At 44.4% G+C, this 21122-nt stretch overlaps 1 protein-coding gene across 1 annotated transcript in view; it reads left to right on the top strand.

The window, feature by feature from the left end:
- Positions 1-20888, top strand: part of LOC309601739 (uncharacterized protein) — a gene marked incomplete at its 5' end in the record, with an annotated part of 51711 nt that extends 30823 nt beyond the window's left edge. Inside the window, 7 exon segments of the mRNA XM_082334901.1 lie at positions 778-927; positions 1957-2103; positions 5639-5783; positions 13386-13519; positions 14320-14419; positions 15416-15592; positions 20376-20888. Coding sequence (XP_082191027.1) covers positions 778-927; positions 1957-2103; positions 5639-5783; positions 13386-13519; positions 14320-14419; positions 15416-15592; positions 20376-20628 — 1106 coding nt within the window. The 3' untranslated portion in view covers positions 20629-20888.
- Between the last annotated feature and the right edge of the window lie 234 nt (positions 20889-21122).

The following is a 21122-nucleotide window of genomic DNA, read 5'->3' as shown; positions in this document are numbered from 1 at the left end:
TTCTGTTCCTAGTTTAGGTGGACCTATTGCTCTAAAACTGCACTAATATTGTCCATATTTCAAGTGATTGCTGTGTTTGTTCTGTGAAAATAAGTGACCAGGTTGCCTCATGAACCTGTAGGTAATTTGGCTGAAAATACAGGAGTGTGAATGTTGTGGTTTAACCCCAGCCAGCAACTAAGCACCACACAGCCGCTCGCTCACTCCCCCCTCCCTGGTGGGATAGGGGAGAGAATCAGAAGAGTCAAAGTGAGAAAACTCGTGGGTTGAGATAAAGACAGTTTAACAGGTAAAGCAAAAGCCACGTGCACAAGCAAAGCAAAGCAAGGAATTCATTCACTACTTCCCATCGGCAGGCAGGTATTCAGCTATCCCCAGGAAAGCAGGGCTCCATCACGCGTAACGGTTGCTTGGGAAGACAAACACCATCACTCCGAATGTCCCCCCCCTTCCTCCCTTCCTTCTTCTTCCCCCAGCTTATATACTGAGCATGACGTCATATGGTATGGAATAGCCCTTGGGCCAGTCTGGGGCAGCTGTCCTGGCTGTGCTCCCTCCCAGCTTCTTGTGCACCTCCTCACTGGCAGAGCATGGGAAGCTGAAAAGTCCTTGACTAGTGTAAGCCCTACTTAGCAACAACTAAAACATCAGTGTGTTATCAACATTATTCTCATCCTAAATCCAAAACACAGCACTATACCAGCTACTAAGAAGAAAATTAACTCTATCCCAGCTGAAACCAGGACAGTGAATAATAACTGAAGATTTTCCTCTCAGTCCCGCAGACACCAACTGTCATATCTCAGGAACCAAACTCGGCTACCAGCACCTCCATTGCTGTCTACTGGACTGTGAATGATGGGGACACCATCGACTGCTTCCAGGTCTATTGTATGGAGGAGCCACAAGCCAGCAAAGATGTGGAGGGTGCGTAAGGCCTTGCCTTTGCAATGGCAGCAGCCCTTTCTGCTCTGGTCTCAGGTCAGCAGAGGGGAGGCCAAGCGGCGGGGGAGGGCCCAGGATGCAGAGAGAGGAGGGGCTGTGAAGAAATCATGCATAGGACTAAGGACAGGTAACAGTGGAGGAGAGCGTGAAGTAGATGCCGTTCCTTCTTCTCCCCTTCGTCCACCAAAATGCAAGGTAAATAATGTGGTCTACAAAGTACAGGGCAGTTGCTTGCAGAGAAGCAGCAACATCCCTGTTTAGGTGCCCTTTTATGAAGTGGTCTGACCTTCAGAGAGGATGTGTCCCTGCTGCCCCGTGGGTACTAATGGGGACTGCAGATAGAGCTCCCAAAGGGACGGGCTTGATTCGTTTTTTAGGGCCCTGCATGTACTTCAGAAATGTGTCCTAATAAAAAATGACAGGAAAAGATAATCAGTATTTCCACATGTAAGCAAGGATTTTTTTTCAAAATAACATTAAAATATTTTAAATCTTAAATATGGAAATTGAGAAAAGAGGATTGAAATGCTCATTCATTAAAAAGCTCAGGCTGATCATAAAGTCACTTAAAGCAACTGGGCTCTGCACAAATCCGTATTTGTGTACACTCTAAAGGATGCTAAGGGCTTTTTATAATAGCTAATTTATAGCTAAGGGCTATAAATTCCATTATGATAAATTGTTATGTTATGTTATGTTATGTTATGGAGAGGTGAAACCAGAGTTGATAACTGCTGATTGTATGTTCCAAATTTGCAGCCTAGTCCTCAGTAGGACTGAGGGCCATAATCTCCCCTTGCCATCAATGGGGTTTGAATGCATGCAACTCAAGGGCATGTCAAAAACTTTGTCAAAACTGAGTCAGAGTAAAATATGGAGATCTTGGCTAGTAATGCTTTCTGGATTTTTTTAGTTTACTGGTTTTTACATGTTAGCCAAAAGGCGCAGTCATAGGCCCTACCAGTGAAACATGTGAGTGTAATGTTCTGTGCATGTGTGTGTTCCTCCTAGCTTTGGCAGAAGAATACAGAGTGACGGTGAAGGAGAGCCACTGCATTTTAGAGGACCTGGAGCCGGATTGCTGTTACAGTGTGTGGATCATGGCTGTGAACTGCACAGGCTGTAGCTTACCCAGTGAAAAAGCTATTTTTAAAACAGGTATGTACATATTTTGGCATTTGATTGTTATTTTGGCATTTTATTATTATAAGCTTCAGGTTCTTGGACCAATTCTAGTTCATAGTGTTACTGAAACAGAAGAAATTGTTTAATTTAGCCCATCTGGCAGATAGCAGGCAACTCACAATCATTTCCCTTTTTGCTATCTCTTAAGATAGCAGCATAATTGCTCCTGGGAGGAAACTTGAAGGTATTCAGATATTCAGATTTGAAGACATTTTCAGTCTCAGGCCTTGTGATTGGGGCATTGGGGCGGCACATTATGAATTTCTCTTCTGAGTGCGCTGCAATGCTCCAGGGCAGCTCTGGGAAAGCCACCTGGCTGCTCTGTGCTGCTGCTTCTCCTGTGGAAAATGGAGGTGACAGCTGCATTTTTTGCCTCTCTGCCATCCTCCCAAACACATCTATGTTGCATTGATTTAAATGATTAACTTTTCAGGGGAAGGCCTGCTTTACCGAGGTTACATGCTGTGTCTAGCTCAGTGGAACACAAATCTCAGGTGTGGCTGAGAGGCTCTGCTGCTGTTTAAGTGGTATAAATTAAGATGAGTAATTAGACAAGTATTGTTTATGAGCTTCGTTTGACTGATTAATTTTTCTGAGATTTAATTTCTTTAATAATTTGTATTGACAAAACTATTGCTTCTTGAATTACAAGCAAGGTGAAGCCTCTTGTGTCTGAGGCCCTTTTGCCAGATGATTTTTTTAGTGCTACTGCTTCTTGCAGTTACAAAATACAGACATTTAACAATTTCATAATGAAATAACTGTACAACACTGAGTGTATTGTTGAAATCACTTGGCAGCAACCACAGCTTCAAGCCTTTTGCTTAATCCACTAGACTTGAAATTTGTTGATAATTCTCTTTGATATTCAATTTGCTATTGATATTTTTAGCAAAGATGATTTTCCAAAGAATTCAAAGTAGAAATTCAAATTTTATGATATCAACAATGTACTTGTGAGCAATTACAACAATGTAATTGTGAGAATTCCTGCGAAATGGTCAAATAATAATGAGTTATTACTAGCTAATAAATCATAATTTAAAAAGGGGTTCTCACCTCTCTGAAGCCATTATTTTTGAGAACTGCATTTGCCTTTTGGCATCAGGCTCATAATTCTTTTTCCCAAAACTGAAGCCTTCTGAAGAAGTTAATTTCCTCAAGTCTTTGATGCCTTCCTTTGGTCTGTTTCTTTAAGAAAGCAAATAAACTAGATCAAATAAGGGCTCATTAAATACCTTCCCTCAAGTTAAGTGAACTCCCTCTGGAGCATGCTGAGCCCCAGGTGGACTTGTGGGGACACTGCTGAGCACTGACTGATGCAAAACTGCTGCATCCCCTTAAGGCCAAGGGTGGAAAGATGAGCACCAGTAATGGAAACCAGTTCTTCAGTGTGAGCCTGGCTACTTTGATATGAAGCTAGAATATTTTGATTCTTCAAGTAGTCCAATTAGCAATATAAACTCAGAAGCAAGAATTTAGAGAGTTTACTTTTAGTAATTCAGATTAAAAGTTGGCACATACAAGAAAATCATTAGCTGGTATATACAGTAATGGGAACATACACATTAATAATGGATCAAAGCTGTGCCTCTTCCAGATGTTGGGAACCCCTCCAAGGCTTCTCCATGGGAATTGCATGCATAGAGGTGGCAGTGGGCCTGGGGAGTTGTGGGGAACACAGCATGCTGCTGCAGCAGCTTTCCCCCAGCACCTCCTGTCTCCTGCTTCTCCACCTCCCAAACTCACAGCCTGTCTTCCCCTCCCCTGGGGAACATGCTGTTTCCAAGCAGTACTTTCTGTGAGGGAATGATGCTGAAGGCAGCAAGTATCCCTCTATAGCCCCACCTTCCCCCCACCCCATCCATCTCAAACTGATCTCCAGATGAAGGCTCTTTGCAATCCTAAAGACATAGGAGTGAATACACCTTCTTCTGTCATTCAAAACCTATGTGATTCTCATCCTGTATCTGAGGGACAGAGTAAGAACTTACCCTTTTCTGCTCTTTGCCTCTTATAAGATCATTTATATGAGTGCTGAAATATTACCAGGAAATCAGATGTATATTCTAATTAGTACAGCTTGAGTAACTGCAGTTAATTTGTTAAAAATCTCAGAAGCACAGTAACAACTTTTTTCTGGTATGCTGACTCCATCTACTCTTTGGACAGATAATTTAAATTAAAAAAAGTACTCGATGTCTTGTGATGTACTGTTTGCACATACATAAATGTGGGTATGTGTGTCAGTTTCTGAATGCAGATATTGGGGGATTTAGCAATTAATTTTTCATTCTTTAGAAACAGGTGCATTTAAAACCAGACAATAATCAAATATGTCAGAAGAGAATTAAAGGGTTATTGCTAAGGGAGCTACACAGATTTATTACCAGATGAGAATCTATTCCACAGATTCTTTGTTCTGCTGAATACCTAGATTAGCTGTTCCTGTAGTAAAACATCAAGTACATCTTAACCTGGATTGCTAACCTCCTGATTTTCACTAAACCAGGAAATCAGTATGTACTTATGAGGTTTTTTCTTTCCTTTTCTACTAATAACAAATTATTTTTCTTACAAAACAGAATGCATCTAGAATGCTGGTTGCAGTTCTATAAGATTATCTTGTCATAAAATTGTCTAATTTCTACTTTTTTCTTAGGCCTCCTATTTGGAACCCAATCTCTTTAAAAGTAAAATAACTTTCTATGACCTTTTTTTTTAATTAATAACTTTTCTTTTAAGGATTGGTATTAAGACTGTTTATATGAGTTTCAACAACAGGTCATAAAGTTCGTTTATGTTGCTATTCCCTGGAAAGAGATAGAGCAAGTGAATACAACTAATCCATTTTCAGCCTACGATGTTGGATGTGCTATTTCACACAATAGATTTTGATTACTTGCATTCAGTGCACTATTTTACATTCAGTTTTCTGTCTTGCAGTTGGGCCTGTAGTTCTTAAACTGAGGCTCTAAAAAAGAGAAATTACAGGATGGAATTTTAATATCCGCACTGCAAAAATAAACAGGGCATAATTAAGCAGAGAGTCAGCATCTCCCCCTCAGTTCTGCAGCAGCACGTTTGTTTCTGATGCAGTTCATGCAGGAACAGCTGAGGACAGGATTGAGGTGATCCAGGGAGAGCTGTATTGCCTTGGTGTACTGCCTTGCTGTACTGCCTTGGTGCTCTGCTCCTTAAAAAAATGGCAGAAATGGGGAAAATGCATTTGAGGAGAGACATAAAAATCTATCATCTACACGGATGTTCTAAGCATGTGCAAGGAAATGCACAAATATTCACAGTGACTTTCCCAGTGTGGGGTTTTTCCCCATAATGTAGCCCTCTGCCACTGAAACACAAATAAGCAAAAGATCATTGCTGGACAGATAAAACTAACTATGCCATGGGGTTTCAGGGAGGTCACCCTTCCTTTCCCTCACGAGCATCCCCCAGCAGCCACTGGTACCCTCCTTGTGGTACAGCTAATGTGTCCCTGTGTCCCCAGCGCCCGCCATCCCCACCATCAAGGCCGAGGACTGCACGGTGTGTTGGGACACGGCCACCATCCGCTGGCGCGCCAGCTCGGTGGCGACGGAGTCCTTCACTCTGGAGTACTGCCGACAGCATTCGCCGGAAGGAGAGGGTCTCAGGTCAGTGCCACAGTCACAAGCACTGCTCGGTCAGATTAAGCAGCTGTTAATGAGCGCCCTGCCCCAGACTGTGGGTCATTACACAAGAGATTATTCTGTCTTCGACCGTGCAAGGAAGAAATCAGCTTCTGCACGCTGAGGAATTTACAGGCTGGACACTAATCTATGAGATTAGGGTGAGAGATGTAAAAATACTTCCTTTTTATTCTGCTCAACTGGGCAATCCCATTCATTTGGGGCCAAAACCCTGAAGATGTTGCGGTCTGCAGTCAACCAGAAGTTGCAAGGCTGTGCTGGCTGGGGAAGCAATTGCTCCTCTGCAGCTGCCACAGCCCCAGGGAGGGCAGCTGAGCTTCGCAGGAAGGAGCGGGACAGAGAAGCCTGGCCCAGTTTGCTCTTTGTTTTGTGGCAAACAAGATAGGAGCCGGCTTGAGACATAGTGAGGGTCATAGTGGTGTCCTGGTAATGTTGGTGATCCATCTGCACTGTCTGGATGCGTGGGCAGATCCCTCCCAAAGCACAGCTGAGCCCAGCACTGCCCAGCTGTGCAGGCATGCCACAGGGGTGGAAGAGCAACCCAAAGAGCAGCTTTGAAATTGGGGGTGGCGTCTGCTTATGCCAGACCCTCTCTGGTTTCCCCTACGTTAAGTCTGTGCTGTGTAGAGGAGAGGGCGAGGAGGGATGTAGGCACCACTGAGCCATGAAACCATGCAGTGTGTTGAAATGCAGAGAAAATTATATGGTGCTCTGTATGTCCTTGGGGGTTTGGGGTTTTGTTTGGTTGTTTTTTTAAAAAAACAACAACATTCCAGAAAAATACAGTTGCAGAAGTCTGAGAAGCTTTGGGAGGCAGGGGAGTGACTTGCCATATGGGACCCCAGCTGAGTTTGTCAGTCTTCCCCTCCCAGGGAGCCTGATTAGGGTCTTCATCCATGGGCTAGTTCACATGGGCTCCACCCCTTGCAGTCAAAATTAATTGACTAAATGGTTCACATGTTTCTACTAGACAAGTATGACAGTGAAATTGCGCGTGCCTTGCTCCTTACAAAAGTAGGCTAAAAATTGAAATAAATTTCTGCGGGGTTGGGAGACCTTTTATTCACGCAGTACCAGTGTGCTGTGTTAATGCAAACAAGGAGAGGAGGAGAGGTCTTGCCCAGCTCTCCTGCCTCTCAGAGGGCAGCCATGATCTGCTCTGTTTCATAAATATTTCATGAGACCATCAGGTCCCTGTCAACCTGCCAAAGTCGCTGTTGGTCAGGGATAATGTAGCTGCTCCTAAAACCTGTACTATGTATTTGCCCTCAAGTTTCTTTGCTGTTAACTGGAATTGCCTCTTTTTCTCAAAACTGTACCAGAAAGCGTGCTGCTTTCTGTAATCTGTGAGCGAGGTATTGTTAACACCGAGCGGTTTGCCTGTGGCAACAAGCTGCCAGAACCGACCAATTCTCTTTCTAAAGTGAGCTTGTGCAAAGTCTAGCATGTTTATAATTATACTGAGTCACATTTGACTTTTTGGCCTCCCTGTGGGCAGAAGCTCACCTTTTACTGTGACAAGTGTGAAAAATTCCCATAGAACAAAATCATTAATTTTCTCAGAATTGCTGTAGTTGAAATTTCTGTATTTGTAGAAGGGCTCTGACCGCTTTTTACAGTGTCAAAGACCATCTTTTACCACTTATTTTCCCTCAAAACAATGCCTCTCCTTCCTTTTCCAAAAGCACATCCCCCCCAAGATTAACCTGGAAAACTTCTATAACGGCACAAGATGATTCAGTGATGGAGAATATTCTTTTAAAGATTTCTATTTATTTTTTTTGCATAAAGCCAAGGAAAAAAGAGCCCACTGATGGATGGAGCATACTGCCTGTATTGCTCCCATCCAAGGCCATCAAGGTGCATGTTAGGACTAGAAATCAGTTCCTTATGTAGCTGATATAGTGAGACAAATAGCTCCAGGTGATGAGTCAGATCTTAGATGGGCTGAGCTGCCTTCTGAAAGTATCTGTAAGGAGCCTACAGTTACTATGTCGAGTACCTATATCAAGTGGAATAAAACTGTGTCTTTATGCCCACCTAGGAGCATTGGGGCCTGGAAACGCTGTAGGTTACTTTCCTTGAAAGCTTGGAGTTTGTCCTTCACAGGTTTCCTGAGCAACACACATCTTGGGGACCAGCCAAACACAGAGCCCTTGTGGTGGCCTGTGCCTCTTATGCTTGCGGTGGCCCCATAGCTGAACGATTCCCCAGTCTCCGAGTGGGAGTCCGAACACATTTTTCAGCAACCCTGGAAAGTTCAGATGCTGCTGGAGGCACAGCGGGAAAGCAGAGGTGGGGGAAGGACATCCAAGGGAAGTCCTGGAGAAAGCGGCACAGTCCCATCCCACAAGGCTGCTTTCGCACATGTCGTTCTGGGAGCCCACCCAAGGCAAGGGACATTGCCAAGGTATCAGGCAGGGAGAAATTCCCTCATCAAACAGCAGGAGCTGTGTGTAGAGTCCCTGGTCTGTGCCAGCCCCTTGTAGCCTTCAGAATGTCACAGAATCGCAGAATGGCTGAGGTTGGAAGGGATCTCTGGAGGTCATCTGGTGCAACCCCCTGCTCAAGTAGGGACACCTAGAGCCAGTTGCTTAGGACTGTGTCCAGGTGGCTTTTGAATATCTCCAAGGAGGTCCTTGGAGCAGTCCTGGAGCAGTCCCAGTTCCCCAGCGAGAGAATTTGAGGAACCTCTGGAAATAAATCCTCATAAAAAGTTTCCTTCTACATACCATCAAAAAAATCTAGATTTTTCCCCTCTGGGTTTTCTTTCCTTGCTAGCTTGCCACCTGAGGGACATGGTTCCATATAAAAACATCTTAAATCTTCTGCAACAACGAGTCCCTGGCCTGCTGCTGTGGTTTTAAAGCTCCTTCCCAGGTTGATTCTTTTTCCAGTATCTTTATGAGGCTTTGAAATGTTTCTTTCAGTTTCCAGAGCTCTGCTATTTTCTTGCCATTCAGCCTCTTTGTGTTGAGAAGTCAATGGAGCTGTGGGTGGAAAATGGAAAACTGCGAGAAATATAGTCCAGGGATTAGGTGTGCGGGCTGTTCAGATGGAAACCATGTATCACATCATGAGAAATCTCTAAGACTCAGGGAGGCAGAAATTAGTACAGTATGTGGTGAGTTTGTAAAAGTGGAAGTGACTGAGTATCATCCTCTCTGCCAATGCAAGACCGGCACTGCTAGCAATCACAATTTTCCGTTTACCCATAGAGCAGGTCTAATGCTGGAAAAAGGAGAGCAAGCCTTCCTCCTGTTGCTTTGCCCACATTACAGTCCTGCCAGCTCAGGAAACAATGTGTGGAAAATAAGGAATCTTCCTCCCCGCTGGCTGTGCTGGGCTTGCTGTCTGAGATAGCAGTGAGGACCATTGCAGGTGGTGCTTTGGTGATCTAACTCCAAAACAGCCAGAGCTGGGACAGAGGAGAGGAAAGTAAGCGTGCGGCACAGCTGGGAGGGAACTCAGAGCAATTTGTTCTTTATTTTTAGCTTCAAGAACTTTTTTCTGCTCATGGTACACCCTTTCTGTGTGCTTCTACACATATCTTGAGAAGCTTCCGTGCTTTCAGCTCTAACTCAACATCAGTGGTACCAGCACAAGTTTGGAGGTACTGTTTCAGTGGGATATTGGGGTGGAAATGACAATTACAGCACAGAAGGCATTCTGAATCACTGCAAGGCATATCATTTGCTGGGTCCTGCAATATTAAAAAATATCCTCTAGACATTGTTTCCTTGAAATAAATGAGGATGCTAATGGGAGAAATATGCATCAAAACACAGCATCAGATTTCCCTAAAACCAGGGAAATCACAAATTTAACAGACAATTGCTACTATAATATTGCTCAGCAATTTAAAGATGAAGAAACATGTAACTCCTTTCTGCTTTGCTTTGAATAGCACATACCTGAAATTTGGAGACTGGATTTTGAGATTTATAGATTCCTCTTATAAAGAGGGTAATTAAGAGGAGATACTTAAAATATTTAACTTCAAATGTTTCTTGAATTTCTATGTGCCAAATTTTGTATTATGATACCAAGACACTGTGGGGATAGTGCAAATATGATACCATTTAGGCTAAAGGCCAGGATGCCTCATGCTTTGATGATAACATTACTAAATTTAAAATCATCTGTAAAGTGAACAGGTGTTTTTAAAGTAGAAAATAGGTGACATAAAAAATGTTGTAGGTGATTTTCTCTTTCTTTCATGACCAAAATTACATGGTACAATACTTTAGGTGAGCTTGAGGAAGATCTAGCTGCAATGCTTGTTATAAGAACTCAGAAATGAAACAGACTTTCCCCCAACAGTCAGGATGCATTTTCCCTTCCCTTCTCCCATGCATGTCCTGTATGCTGTAAGCTAGGTAGTAATCATACCTTCTCCTTATCCTTGCTTTTTTTATCACTGATTGCACGGTTAATCTGAAGCATGACAAACTACAGTGATTGCTGGGGAGCCCTCAGTATTCACTTTCCCCCTTCACCCTGTCCTCTAGACAGAAGGAGAGGTGATAGCAAGACCTATTTCTTCTTTGCATGCACCCCCTTGTGAGCTTGGAGCTGGCTCAGACTGTTGCAAATGAAATTCCTTCTTGTTGGCATATTCTGTTTCATTAGTTGGCAGCATCAGGACTGTTTTTTAAGCCTTAGTCGTAGCTAAAATTGATAGGCAAATTTTATTCTTAGGCAGCTTAAAGCTGGCTAAAATAGATTACCGAGCAGAGAATGCTATTCAAAAATCTGACCACTGTTTTACTGACCAGATCTGCTTAAAGTCCAGACACTTCTGTCTCATTATTACAACTGAAAAGAGGCATGCTATTGCTCTCTGAATTAAACATGCAACCAAATTCTGATTTGGAGAATTTCAGATTTGAAAGACACACGAGTCTGAACTTTGATGGCTGACCCTATTCTGCAATTGGCTGGACCCAAAATCTTTTCTGAATACCCAGGTTCTGGGATCCAGACTCCAGAATATGAATACCGTAGGTCTACTCATTACACCAGAATGTACCTGTCTACTTGGATTTAGAAACAATTTTGTGTTTTGTTAACTAGTCATCAGTTAAATAGCTAACAGTGAAAAAGATCTAATTTCTTTGGGAGGGCACTGACTGGCATGGTATTTTCCAGAAGACAGAAGAAGGAGCCATATAGAGGGCATCACTGTGCTTAAAACACATTGATCTACATGTTGCCACAAACAGCTTCCGATGAATAGCTTAGTGTGTCCTTCCTTCATCTCACTTGTAACTGTTTGCTCAAAACTTCTTTCTGGTGCTCTGTGCTTCAGATTCACACCAAAGATGTCAGGATGGTGCTTTTAAGGAACAGACTGGGCCAGACTTGTCTAGGAAGCATGGACAAATTTCTTCAAAGCTTGGGTGCCTGCTTCTTTTCCCATGCCTCTGCTTCCATCCCCGTTTTCCTTTCTCTCACTTCTTTTATATTTGCCTCCTTGCTCAGTTCCCATCTGAAATTTTTTGACTCATCTTTCCTTTTCCTCATCCCCTATACTCAGATGAGCCTTTTTCCTTTTTCAAGTCTAAAGATCTCAGGTTCTCATCAGGCAACTCATCAGGTTGCACCTCTTCCCTGAACCTTTCAGTAAGAACTGACCAGCCTGCCAAACTCCCAATGCCTTGCTGAAGTACTCTCGTGGTCAGGGCTTTAGTTAGTCACAAGGGTGAAGCAAACCATGCAATTGCTACCGTGTTTGGGCAACCCACTTCTGTTTACTGCATCAGTTCCAGCATTAATGTAACACATTCCCCAAAGGCAGCGTGGCCCAGCGCTGATCACACAAGAGCCCAAAACTCTCTGAAATTCTTTCAAATTGAAAGAAGATCACAGGAGCACTCAGTGCTTTTTCTCAATGTTTTCAATCACTTTTAATGACAGCTGTCAGTACAAAATACCTGTTACAGACTAATAAGGATGATGCACCAGTCTTTTCCCAGGATGCCATCCTCCTAGACACAGAGCTCTATGTGGTGTTAACAGGAATTTGGTGTATGTAGGGCTGTGGGATTTTACCTTTATCTGATAAATGCAGCAGAGGCAGGCATGTGAAAAATCCTGATGGATGAGCACTGATTATTCTTCAGATTGTACTGCTCTCTGGTGGGACATACATGAAAAATCAGTCACTACAAATGAATAGCAATGATATCTGACAGCTGACTTGTCTGCCTTACCTTCTCTGGGGTCACAGTAATTAGTGCTGGAAAAAGTGATTTGTTTAATCTATCTCCCCATAGAGACATTACCTGCAGGAGGGAGACCATCCTGGGCTCCACTCGAACTCATGGTGGAAGGGAAAGTGCCTCGCATGCTCTCTGAAGGCACATCTGTTCACGAATTATCTGGAGAGCAGAGCAAGACTCCTGCATTCAGCCCTTCCTCATACTACTGAGGTTATCATCTTTCAGCCCAGAGGGCAGGGGGGTTATCTCAAAAGACCTGCATTACACTTGGAAAATTAAATACTTGCCTTGAAGATTCCTATAAGCATTTTTTGGAGGAAATTATCTAATTTATACAGATAAACAGTCTTTACCTGCAGGTGTACGATGCAGTGGATATAAACTGTCTGGCTTTGCCGTTATTATATGAGGCAAAAATGAGGAAAATCAGGATCCAATGTGTGAGAATTTGTTAAGCCAAACTTTCATACTCCTGACAATATAGAAAATAAAATTGGCATCTTTCTAGTCATCCAAAGTACTTTCATTGGCACTTCAAAGTGCCTGTGAAGCAGGTTGAGTGGGTGCTGACTCTCGCTTTCCTGCAGTGTGTCAAGACACCAGTGGTTGAGGATGTGAGGGCTTGAGCTTTTGAGGCACCACAAAGGGGAGACTTAGTCAAAGCAGGGCACTGTGCAAAGGCAGTTCCCCTGCTGTTGCCTCTTGCAAAACCAGCCTGTTAGAGTGCACAGCACCATGAGGGAGACAAAGCCAAGACTTTGTTGATGAACAATTTGTGAGCAAGGAGTTCATAATAAGAAGTGCATGGTTTCTGTGCTGTCTCAGATAAGGGTATCCGTTCTTTTGGATGTCGAGCATGTGCCCAGACTGTACAAACACAGCAAGCGTGTTCACTCTCATGCAGCTGAACTAATTACAAATTTTCTTTTTTCCTGCAGAAGCTTGTTCATTTTGTAATGCAGACTTTTTAGAGGAGATGGATGAGAATTTGTTTCTATACTGCTTGCATTTTATGTGATGACTTACTTATGCTGCAAAATGAACATATAGTGAGCATTACACCAAATGACTGCACTGAGTGAGAAGGCAGTACAGGATCAAAGGCCTGAAAATTTGTCAGACGAAGTAAGAAGGATCCCTGAAGTAAAATGCCAAAGCTCCTACATAACCCGTTTGTGTGTGAAAACAGTGTTCACCTTTCCAATTTGGAGTTTCTCTATGGTGCCTGTTGTTTCAGTAGTCAACAATACTGTTAGGTGGCTTAGCTGTGTGCATAAATTATTCTTTCCCAGTTTGAATATCTGCATACATTTTCATGTATGAAAATCTTCAAAATTTGCAGATCTTTTGCTAGTATAAAGAGACCTGAACTGAAAGTATCTCTGGAGCCCAACGTGAACTATTTCTTCTACTTGAGGGCTGTTAACCCATTTGGGACAAGTGAACAAAGTGAATCTGCTCTCATCTCAACTAAAGGTACATCACCATTTTCTGATGTCAAAACAATGGGGTGGAGGGGCAAAGCGGTCAAAGATGGCATTTTCCTCCAGAAATCATAACTGAGCTTTCCAATACGGGAGTAAGCAAGTTATTGAAATAAAAGGAACCGTATTTTAGCTGCTTAAAATAAGCACAATCTGGGACTACTTCACTTGAAGTTGGTAGATTTATGTCAATGTAAAACCTATGTGACCTCAGAAGCAAAAACATTGAATTCTGTCAGAGATATGAAATGATTAAATATTCTTCAGGGGTTTCAGTTTGCTTGAGTTTGGCAGAGCACATTCTGATAAAAGATTCCAAGACCTTAAAAAAAAGCAAAATTAAAACCTTATGGACTTTGGAGTTCAGGGATGAGGAAGCATGCAGAGCAGTTTTAAAATGTAATGGATGATTTAAACTTTAAGGTTTCCAGATAAATAGCATTAAATCATGTATGGTTCTTCCAAACCAGCCTCAAAATTCAAGTTTGCTATTCTGAAAAAGCAATTGATTGAAAATGATTCAACCTTCTTTAATACCGAAGACTTCTTTATCACCTAGCTACTTTTCTGAATAATATAACCTGTTACGCTCCCTGGGCCTAGTTGCCAGAAGACTGTCATCCCAGTCAGGCCCAGCTTGGAAGAGTCCTTGCATTTGCGCCCAATTTTCTGTCACTCCTACCTCTGTCCAGCTAAGATGGCAGTAATTGTTGCTTAATATTTTATGATTCATCTCATGTTAATGTTGCCAGCCTCTCAGAACCAATGTTTCTTTGTCGTGAATTGTACCAGGAACTCGATTTCGCCTACTGAGCAACACAGCCCATCCTGCTTTGCAAATCTCCCCTGATGCAACTGTGATCCGCCTTCCCGAGACAGCCAAATTCACTGGGTGAGTACCAGCATGCCGAGTGCACTACTCCGTGGGGTTCGAGATGGACCTCTCACTCTTATTTTTACCTATAGGTAGCTTTCACATGGCACTAACTAATTTTGTAGAACTGAATTGTTTCAGTCTGTGTGATAGACCTCCCTTCCAAACATTGCAATACCTCAATAAAGCCAGTTGCAGCATTGATGTAGGTGCTGGGAGGAGTTCAGTGTTGCACTACTGGGACTGCTGGGTTTGCCTCAGTCCATGGTCACTGCTTAATCCTTCAGAGCACTTCAGTCTCAAAGCAACTTGTTGCTGCCTCAAGAAGGCCAGATTTGTGGGCTTATTTTTGAATATGTTGTGGCTAGAAGTAATCCATCCTTTTACTTTGCTTCCTCTGCTGAGAGCATTACTGGTAACATTTTCCAAAGCATCTGTGCCTTTGGAGAATTAGGAAGTGCTCCTGGGATATGTTAGAATGATTGTACCAGGCTAGCTCCATCCATTGCAAACATTTTTTTTGACATGCTGATATCAGTCACATCACAAGCACAGGTACACTTGTATGAAGTTGTACCATACTGATATGGTTTCTTAAAAGGTAATGGGGCATTACTGGTTTAAGCACTTTTTTTTACTGTTACAGCTGAATGCACACAAGATGTTTGTCAGTGTGTCTACTTAAAACAGCCATGCTTTCTAATTTGAACAAGCCTGCTAAATTTGAGGTCCATTTTTGCCTCCAAAGTCACTTTTTCCACCTTTTGTTAACTTCATATAATTTGGGGTAAAGTTTCATGGTTTTCACTCCTCAATATGAGCCCATCTCAGTGCAAAGATGAAATGACTCTTACTGACAACATTCGAATCTTTGATAAAACCCTGCAGTTAGAATAACAGAGTGCAGTCCGTTAGTAATTTTAGATGCTGCTGCATGGTGTGAATATAAGAAATAACACAATATGCTTGGTCTACCACCACACTCACTTTACTGTACACCTCTTCCACAAATAGGTTTCCTTCAATCCTGGGTGAACTGCTGCCTGCTCGGGGATGTCATTACTGGGAAACCATTGTCTCTGCCTGCAGAAGCTATAGGATTGGGATTTGCTACGAGGCAACATCACAGAGCAGTGTCCTGGGGCTGAGTGATACCTCCTGGTGCGTGCGCTGCTGTCCTACACAAACCAGGTAAAACTGAGTCAGTCTAGCTGCTTGGGAAGTCACTTGTCCTTCATGTAAATAAAGTTGGACAGCTTCAAGAATCACGAGAGCAGAAAGGACCCATCTGCTTTCTTTCTGCAAATTTGAGTAATAAGAAAAGGACAACTACAAAGGAGCTTTAGACCTCCTCCTCTTAATTAAAAAATCTTATAATGCACCTTAAAAAAATAATAAAAAACAAAAAATCTCAAACAGACCAACTTGCCTCCCTTCACCCAGTCAGTGAATCAAACTTTAATACCTCCTTTGCCACTGCTTTGTCATTCCAAGCTCATATCCTGAACTGCTTCACAAAATCCCAGCAAGCGTATTTATGTCTGTAAATGCAATCTTTTTAGAATCTTTTTCCAGCTCCAGGAGACTTCAAGCCTCCATAGGGAATGCCTTTTCCTGCCTTGTCCTTCACAGCGACAGGCACCCACCTGCCACTGTGGCAGGACTGCAGGGCACTGGGGTAGTCTTAAGCAGGCCAGTGCCAGGCGATTTGGAGGTTTGTAAGTCATAACCCTGTTAATGGTGTAAAGGTGCTCTTGATCTAAACAAGTGTGGGTTTTTTAGTGTGAAATCATATGGATACATGAACATAACTAGCTAAATGAAACATCTGAGATGCAAAGGGTTTTACCAAAGCACAGCTCATGCTTAAATCCCCAAAAAGACATGTAATAAAGATATAGATGAATATGATTACAGCAAGTCTGCTTTTATTCAGAGAGCCCGAAGATGCTGAGTGAAAGGGCTCATCGGCACGCCAGGCAGGGCTTTGAAGCAATGCCACATTTGCTCAGGTAGGAGGGTTACATACTGAGCAAAACTTTTTTTTTTTTGCGAGAGGGAGATAGACTGGTGGAGCCCTACCATTCCCTACCATTCCTGAGACGAGCACGCCAGATGGAAGCATCAAGAGATGGAGAGGCTCCCTTACCCTCTTGCCACCAGGCAGAAGGAGGGGACCTAAGAGACAGAGGGGGATGGAAACAGATCCCTGCTCGGCACAGCAGGCGAATCCTCTCCCAGCCTACGTCGCCCTCCCAGGTGCCCTTACACAATAGGTATGAGGCTCTGGAACTTGAGGGCCAGGAGGATGAAGATGCAGACAGTGATCCATCCAAGGGATTGACTAGGGGGAACCAGTCAGCCCCACACATTACAATGGCCGCTGGTAAGAAAAACAGAAGGGTAATTGTCATAGGCGACTCCCTTCTGAGGGGAACAAAGGGCCCAATATGCCGACCAGACCCATCCCATAGGGAAGTCTGCTGCCTCCCTGGGGCAAGGATAAGAGACATTACTAGGAAGCTCCCTAGGCTGGTAAAATCGTCCGATTATTATCCACTATTGGTTGTTCAGGTTGGCAGTGATGAGGTAGCTGATAGAGGCACAAAGACGATCAAAAGGGACTTTAGAGAACTGGGGCGATTACTTGAAGGATCAGGAGCGCAGGTAGTGTTTTCCTCCATCCCTTCAGTAGCCGGGAGGCATACGGAAAGGAACAGGAAGACCCATCTCATTAACACGTGGCTCAGAGGCTGGTGCCAGCGATGGAATTTTGGGTTTTTCAATCATGGGGCAGTTTACATGGCACCAGGCCTGCTGGAGACAGATGGGGTTCACCTGTTGCAAAGGGGTTAAAGGATTATGGCTCAGGAGCTAGCAGGCCTCATTGAGAGAGCTTTAAACTAGATTCGAAGGGGGAAGGGGATAAAACCAGGCTTGCTAGGGACGAGCCTAGGGGTGGCATGCCTGTGTTGGAGATGAGATCTATAGCCCAACTGAAGTGCATTTACACCAATGCACGCAGCATGGGCAATAAACAGGAGGAGCTGGAAGCCATTGCGCGGCAGGAAAACTATGATGTGGTTGCCATCACGGAAACATCATGGGATGACTCACACAACTGGAGTGCTGTAATGGATGGCTACAAGCTCTTCAGAAGGGATAGGCAAGGAAGGAGAGGTGGTGGGGTAGCCTTATACGTTAGAGAGTGTTTTGATTGTCTAGAGCTCAACGATGGTGATGATAAGGTTGAGTGCTTATGGGTAAAGATCAGAGGGAAGGCCAACAAGGCAGATATCCTGGTGGGAGTCTGTTATAGAGCACCCAACCAGGATGAGGAAACAGATGAAGTATTCTACAAGTGGTTAGCTGAAGTCTCACAATCTCTAGCCCTTGTTCTTGTGGGAGACTTCAACTTACCAGATCTCTGCTGGAAATACAACACAGCAGAGAGAAAGCAGTCTAGGAGGTTCCTGGAGTGTGTGGAAGATAACTTCCTGACACAGCTGGTAAGTGAGCCAACCAGGGGAGGTGCCCCGCTGGACCTGCTGTTTACGAACAGAGAAGGCCTGGTGGGTGATGTGGTGGTCGGAGGCTGTCTTGGGCTCAGCAACCATGAAACGATAGAGTTTTCAATTCTTGGAGAAGTAAGGAGGGGGGTCAGCAAAACCGCTACCCTGAACTTTAGAAGGGCAGACTTTGGATTGTTTAGGAGTCTGGTTAACAGAGTCCCTTGGGAGGCAGTCCTGAAGGGTAAAGGAGTCCAGGAAGGCTGGACGTTATTCAAGAAGGAAGTCTTAAAGGCGCAGGAGCAGGCTGTCCCCATGTGCCGAAAGACGAGCAGGCGGGGGAGAAGACCGGCCTGGCTGAACAGAGAGCTTTGGCTGAACTCAAGAAAAAAAGGAGAGCTTACCACCTTTGGAATAAGGGGCAGGTGACTCAGGGGGATTAGAAGGATGTTGTGAGGTTATGCAGGGAGAAGATTAGAAAGGCGAAGGCCCAGCTAGAACTTAAACTGGCCACCGCCGTTAAAGATAACAAAAAAAGTTTTTACTAATATATCAGTGACAAAAGGAGGGCCAGGGAGAATCTCCCTCCTTTGTTGGATGCAGAAGGTAACCTTGCCACGAAGGATGAGGAGAAGGCAGAGGTACTTAATGCCTTCTTTGCCTCAGTCTTTAAGAGTCAGACTGGTCATCCTCAGGGTTTTCAGGCCCCTGAGCTGGGAGATGGAGATAGGATGCAGAATGAAGTCCCAGTTGTCGAAGAGGTGGCAGTCACTGACCTGCTCCTCCATCTGGATGCTCACAAGTCCATGGGGCCAGATGGGATCCACCCAAGGATACTGAGGGAGTTTGCCAAGCCACTCTCCATCATTTACCAGCAGTCCTGGTCAACCAGGGAGGTCCCAGATGACTGGAAGCTAGCTAATGTGATGCCCCTCTACAAGAAGGGTCGGAAGGAGGATCCGGGGAACTACAGGCCTGTCAGCCTGACCTCGGTGCCAGGGAAGGTTGTGGAACAAATCATCCTGAGTGCCATTACGCGGCACGTGTGGGACAATTGGGGGATCAGGCTCAGCCAGCATGGGTTTATGAAAGGGAGGTCCTGCCTCACTAACCTGGTCTCCTTCTATGACAAGGTGACCCACTTAGTGGATGAGGGGAAGGCTGTGGATGTTGTCTACTTGGACTTAAGTAAGGCCTTTGACGCTGTCTCTCACAGCATTCTCCTGGAGAAGCTGGCTGCTCATGGCTTGGATGGGTGCACTCTACGTTGGGTAAAAAAACTGGCTGAATGGCCTGGCCCAGAGAGTGGTGGTGAATGGAGTTAAATCCAGTTGGCGACCGGTCACGAGTGGTGTTCCCCAGGGCTCAGTGTTGGGGCCGGTCCTGTTCAATATCTTTATCGATGGTCTTGATGAGAATATCGAGTGCACCTTCAGTAAGTTTGCAGATGACACCAAGTTGGGTGGAAGTGTCGATCTGCTGGAGGGCAGGAAGGCCCTGCAGAGGGACCTGGACAGGCTGGATCGTTGGGCCGGGGCCAACCATATGAGATTCAACAAGGCTAAATGCCAGGTCCTGCACTTGGGTCACAACAACCCCATGCAACTCTACAGGCTTGGGGAGGAGTGGCTGGAGAGCTGCCTGGCGGAAAAGGACCTGGGGGTGTTGGTTGACAGCCGCCTGAACATGAGCCAGCAGTGTGCTCAGGTGGCCAAGAGGGCCAATGGCATTCTGGCCTGTATCAGGAATAGTGTGGCCAGCAGGACCAGGGAGGTGATAGTGCCCCTGTACTCGGCACTGGTGAGGCCCCACCTTGAGTGCTGTGTTCAGTTTTGGGCCCCTCACTACAAGAAGGACATTGAGGTGCTGGAGCATGTCCAAAGAAGAGCAATGAAGCTGGTGAAGGGTCTGGAGCACAAGTCTTATGAGGAGCGGCTGAGGGAACTGGGGTTGTTTAGTCTGGAGAAGAGGAGGCTGAGGGGAGACCTTATTGCTCTGTACAACAACCTGAAAGGAGGTTGTAGCAAGGTGGGGGTAGGTCTCTTCTCCCTAGTAACAAGCGATAGGACGAGAGGAAACGGCCTCAAGCTGCGCCAGTGGAAGTTTAAGTTGGATATTAGGAAAAACTTCTTCACTGAAAGGGTGGTCAGGCATTGGAACAGGCTGCCCAGGGAAGTGGTTGAATCTCCATCCCTGGAGGTATTTAAAGAACAGATAGATGTGGTGCTTGAGGACATGGTTTAGTGGTGGACTTGGCAGTGATAGGTTAACGGTTGGACTTGATGATCTTAAGGGTCTTTTCCAACCTTAACGATTCTATGATTCTATGATTCTATAAATTCTGTTGCCACATGATACACTGCTGTATGCAGCAACCTGTTAATAGATGGGAATTAAGCAGTAATTTATTTCTGGTAAATCACCCTGAGGAAGCTCACTGTGTTCTGGTTTCCGTTTTCCTGCAGCTTTCTTTACAGATTTCTTCACATTGGTGTGATGAGTGATTTCCATGTGACAGAACACCCAGCCAGGATCGGCATCCTGTTGGATTACAGTGATGGCAGACTGTTGTTCTTCAATGCAGAGAGAGGACTGGTGCTGTTCGCCATCAAGCACAAATTTACTGATGCTGCTCACCCAACCTTTGCCCTGGAGAAGGCTGGAGCGCTTACCCTGTGCATGGGAATGCAGCTGCCAGAGTTTGTGAAGCACAGCTAATCCCCTGCTTCATACTTTCAGGAAAACTGACAATTACAGCATCAGGGGGCAGGGAGGGGAAGAGAGGTGTCAAGGAGGGATGTCTAGTATTCACTGATGAATGCTACATGCACAGCTCTTCCTCACATCTTCAATAATTGTAGTTAGTGCTCAGCCATGTAATCACCCTGAGCCTGGAGAGAAAATAGACGACTTTAGATGGAGTGTGCACCTAGTGATATGCACAGCAGTACTTTTTTTGGGGGGGAAGGTTTGTTAGATAGGACCATTAAGGGGGGGGAATGTACTTTCCCTGTGAAAATAATGACAGTACTAGCTGTCTTTTTAAAGTTGATGATGAGCCTGCGTATGAAATAAATGCATCTCTCACTGCAATACATGAAAGCCATCATTTAATCATTTGCCAGGACAGTCAGAGCCTGAATCCAAGATGATGTGTTTGAAAAATATGCAAAAATTTAAACAACTGAAACATTCTGCAGATTAATTTTTTG

The sequence above is a fragment of the Platalea leucorodia genome (genome assembly GCF_965183815.1).
Source record: "Platalea leucorodia genome assembly, chromosome: W".
NCBI classification, from domain to species: domain Eukaryota; kingdom Metazoa; phylum Chordata; class Aves; order Pelecaniformes; family Threskiornithidae; genus Platalea; species Platalea leucorodia.
This window is presented reverse-complemented; position numbering and strand designations above follow the sequence as displayed.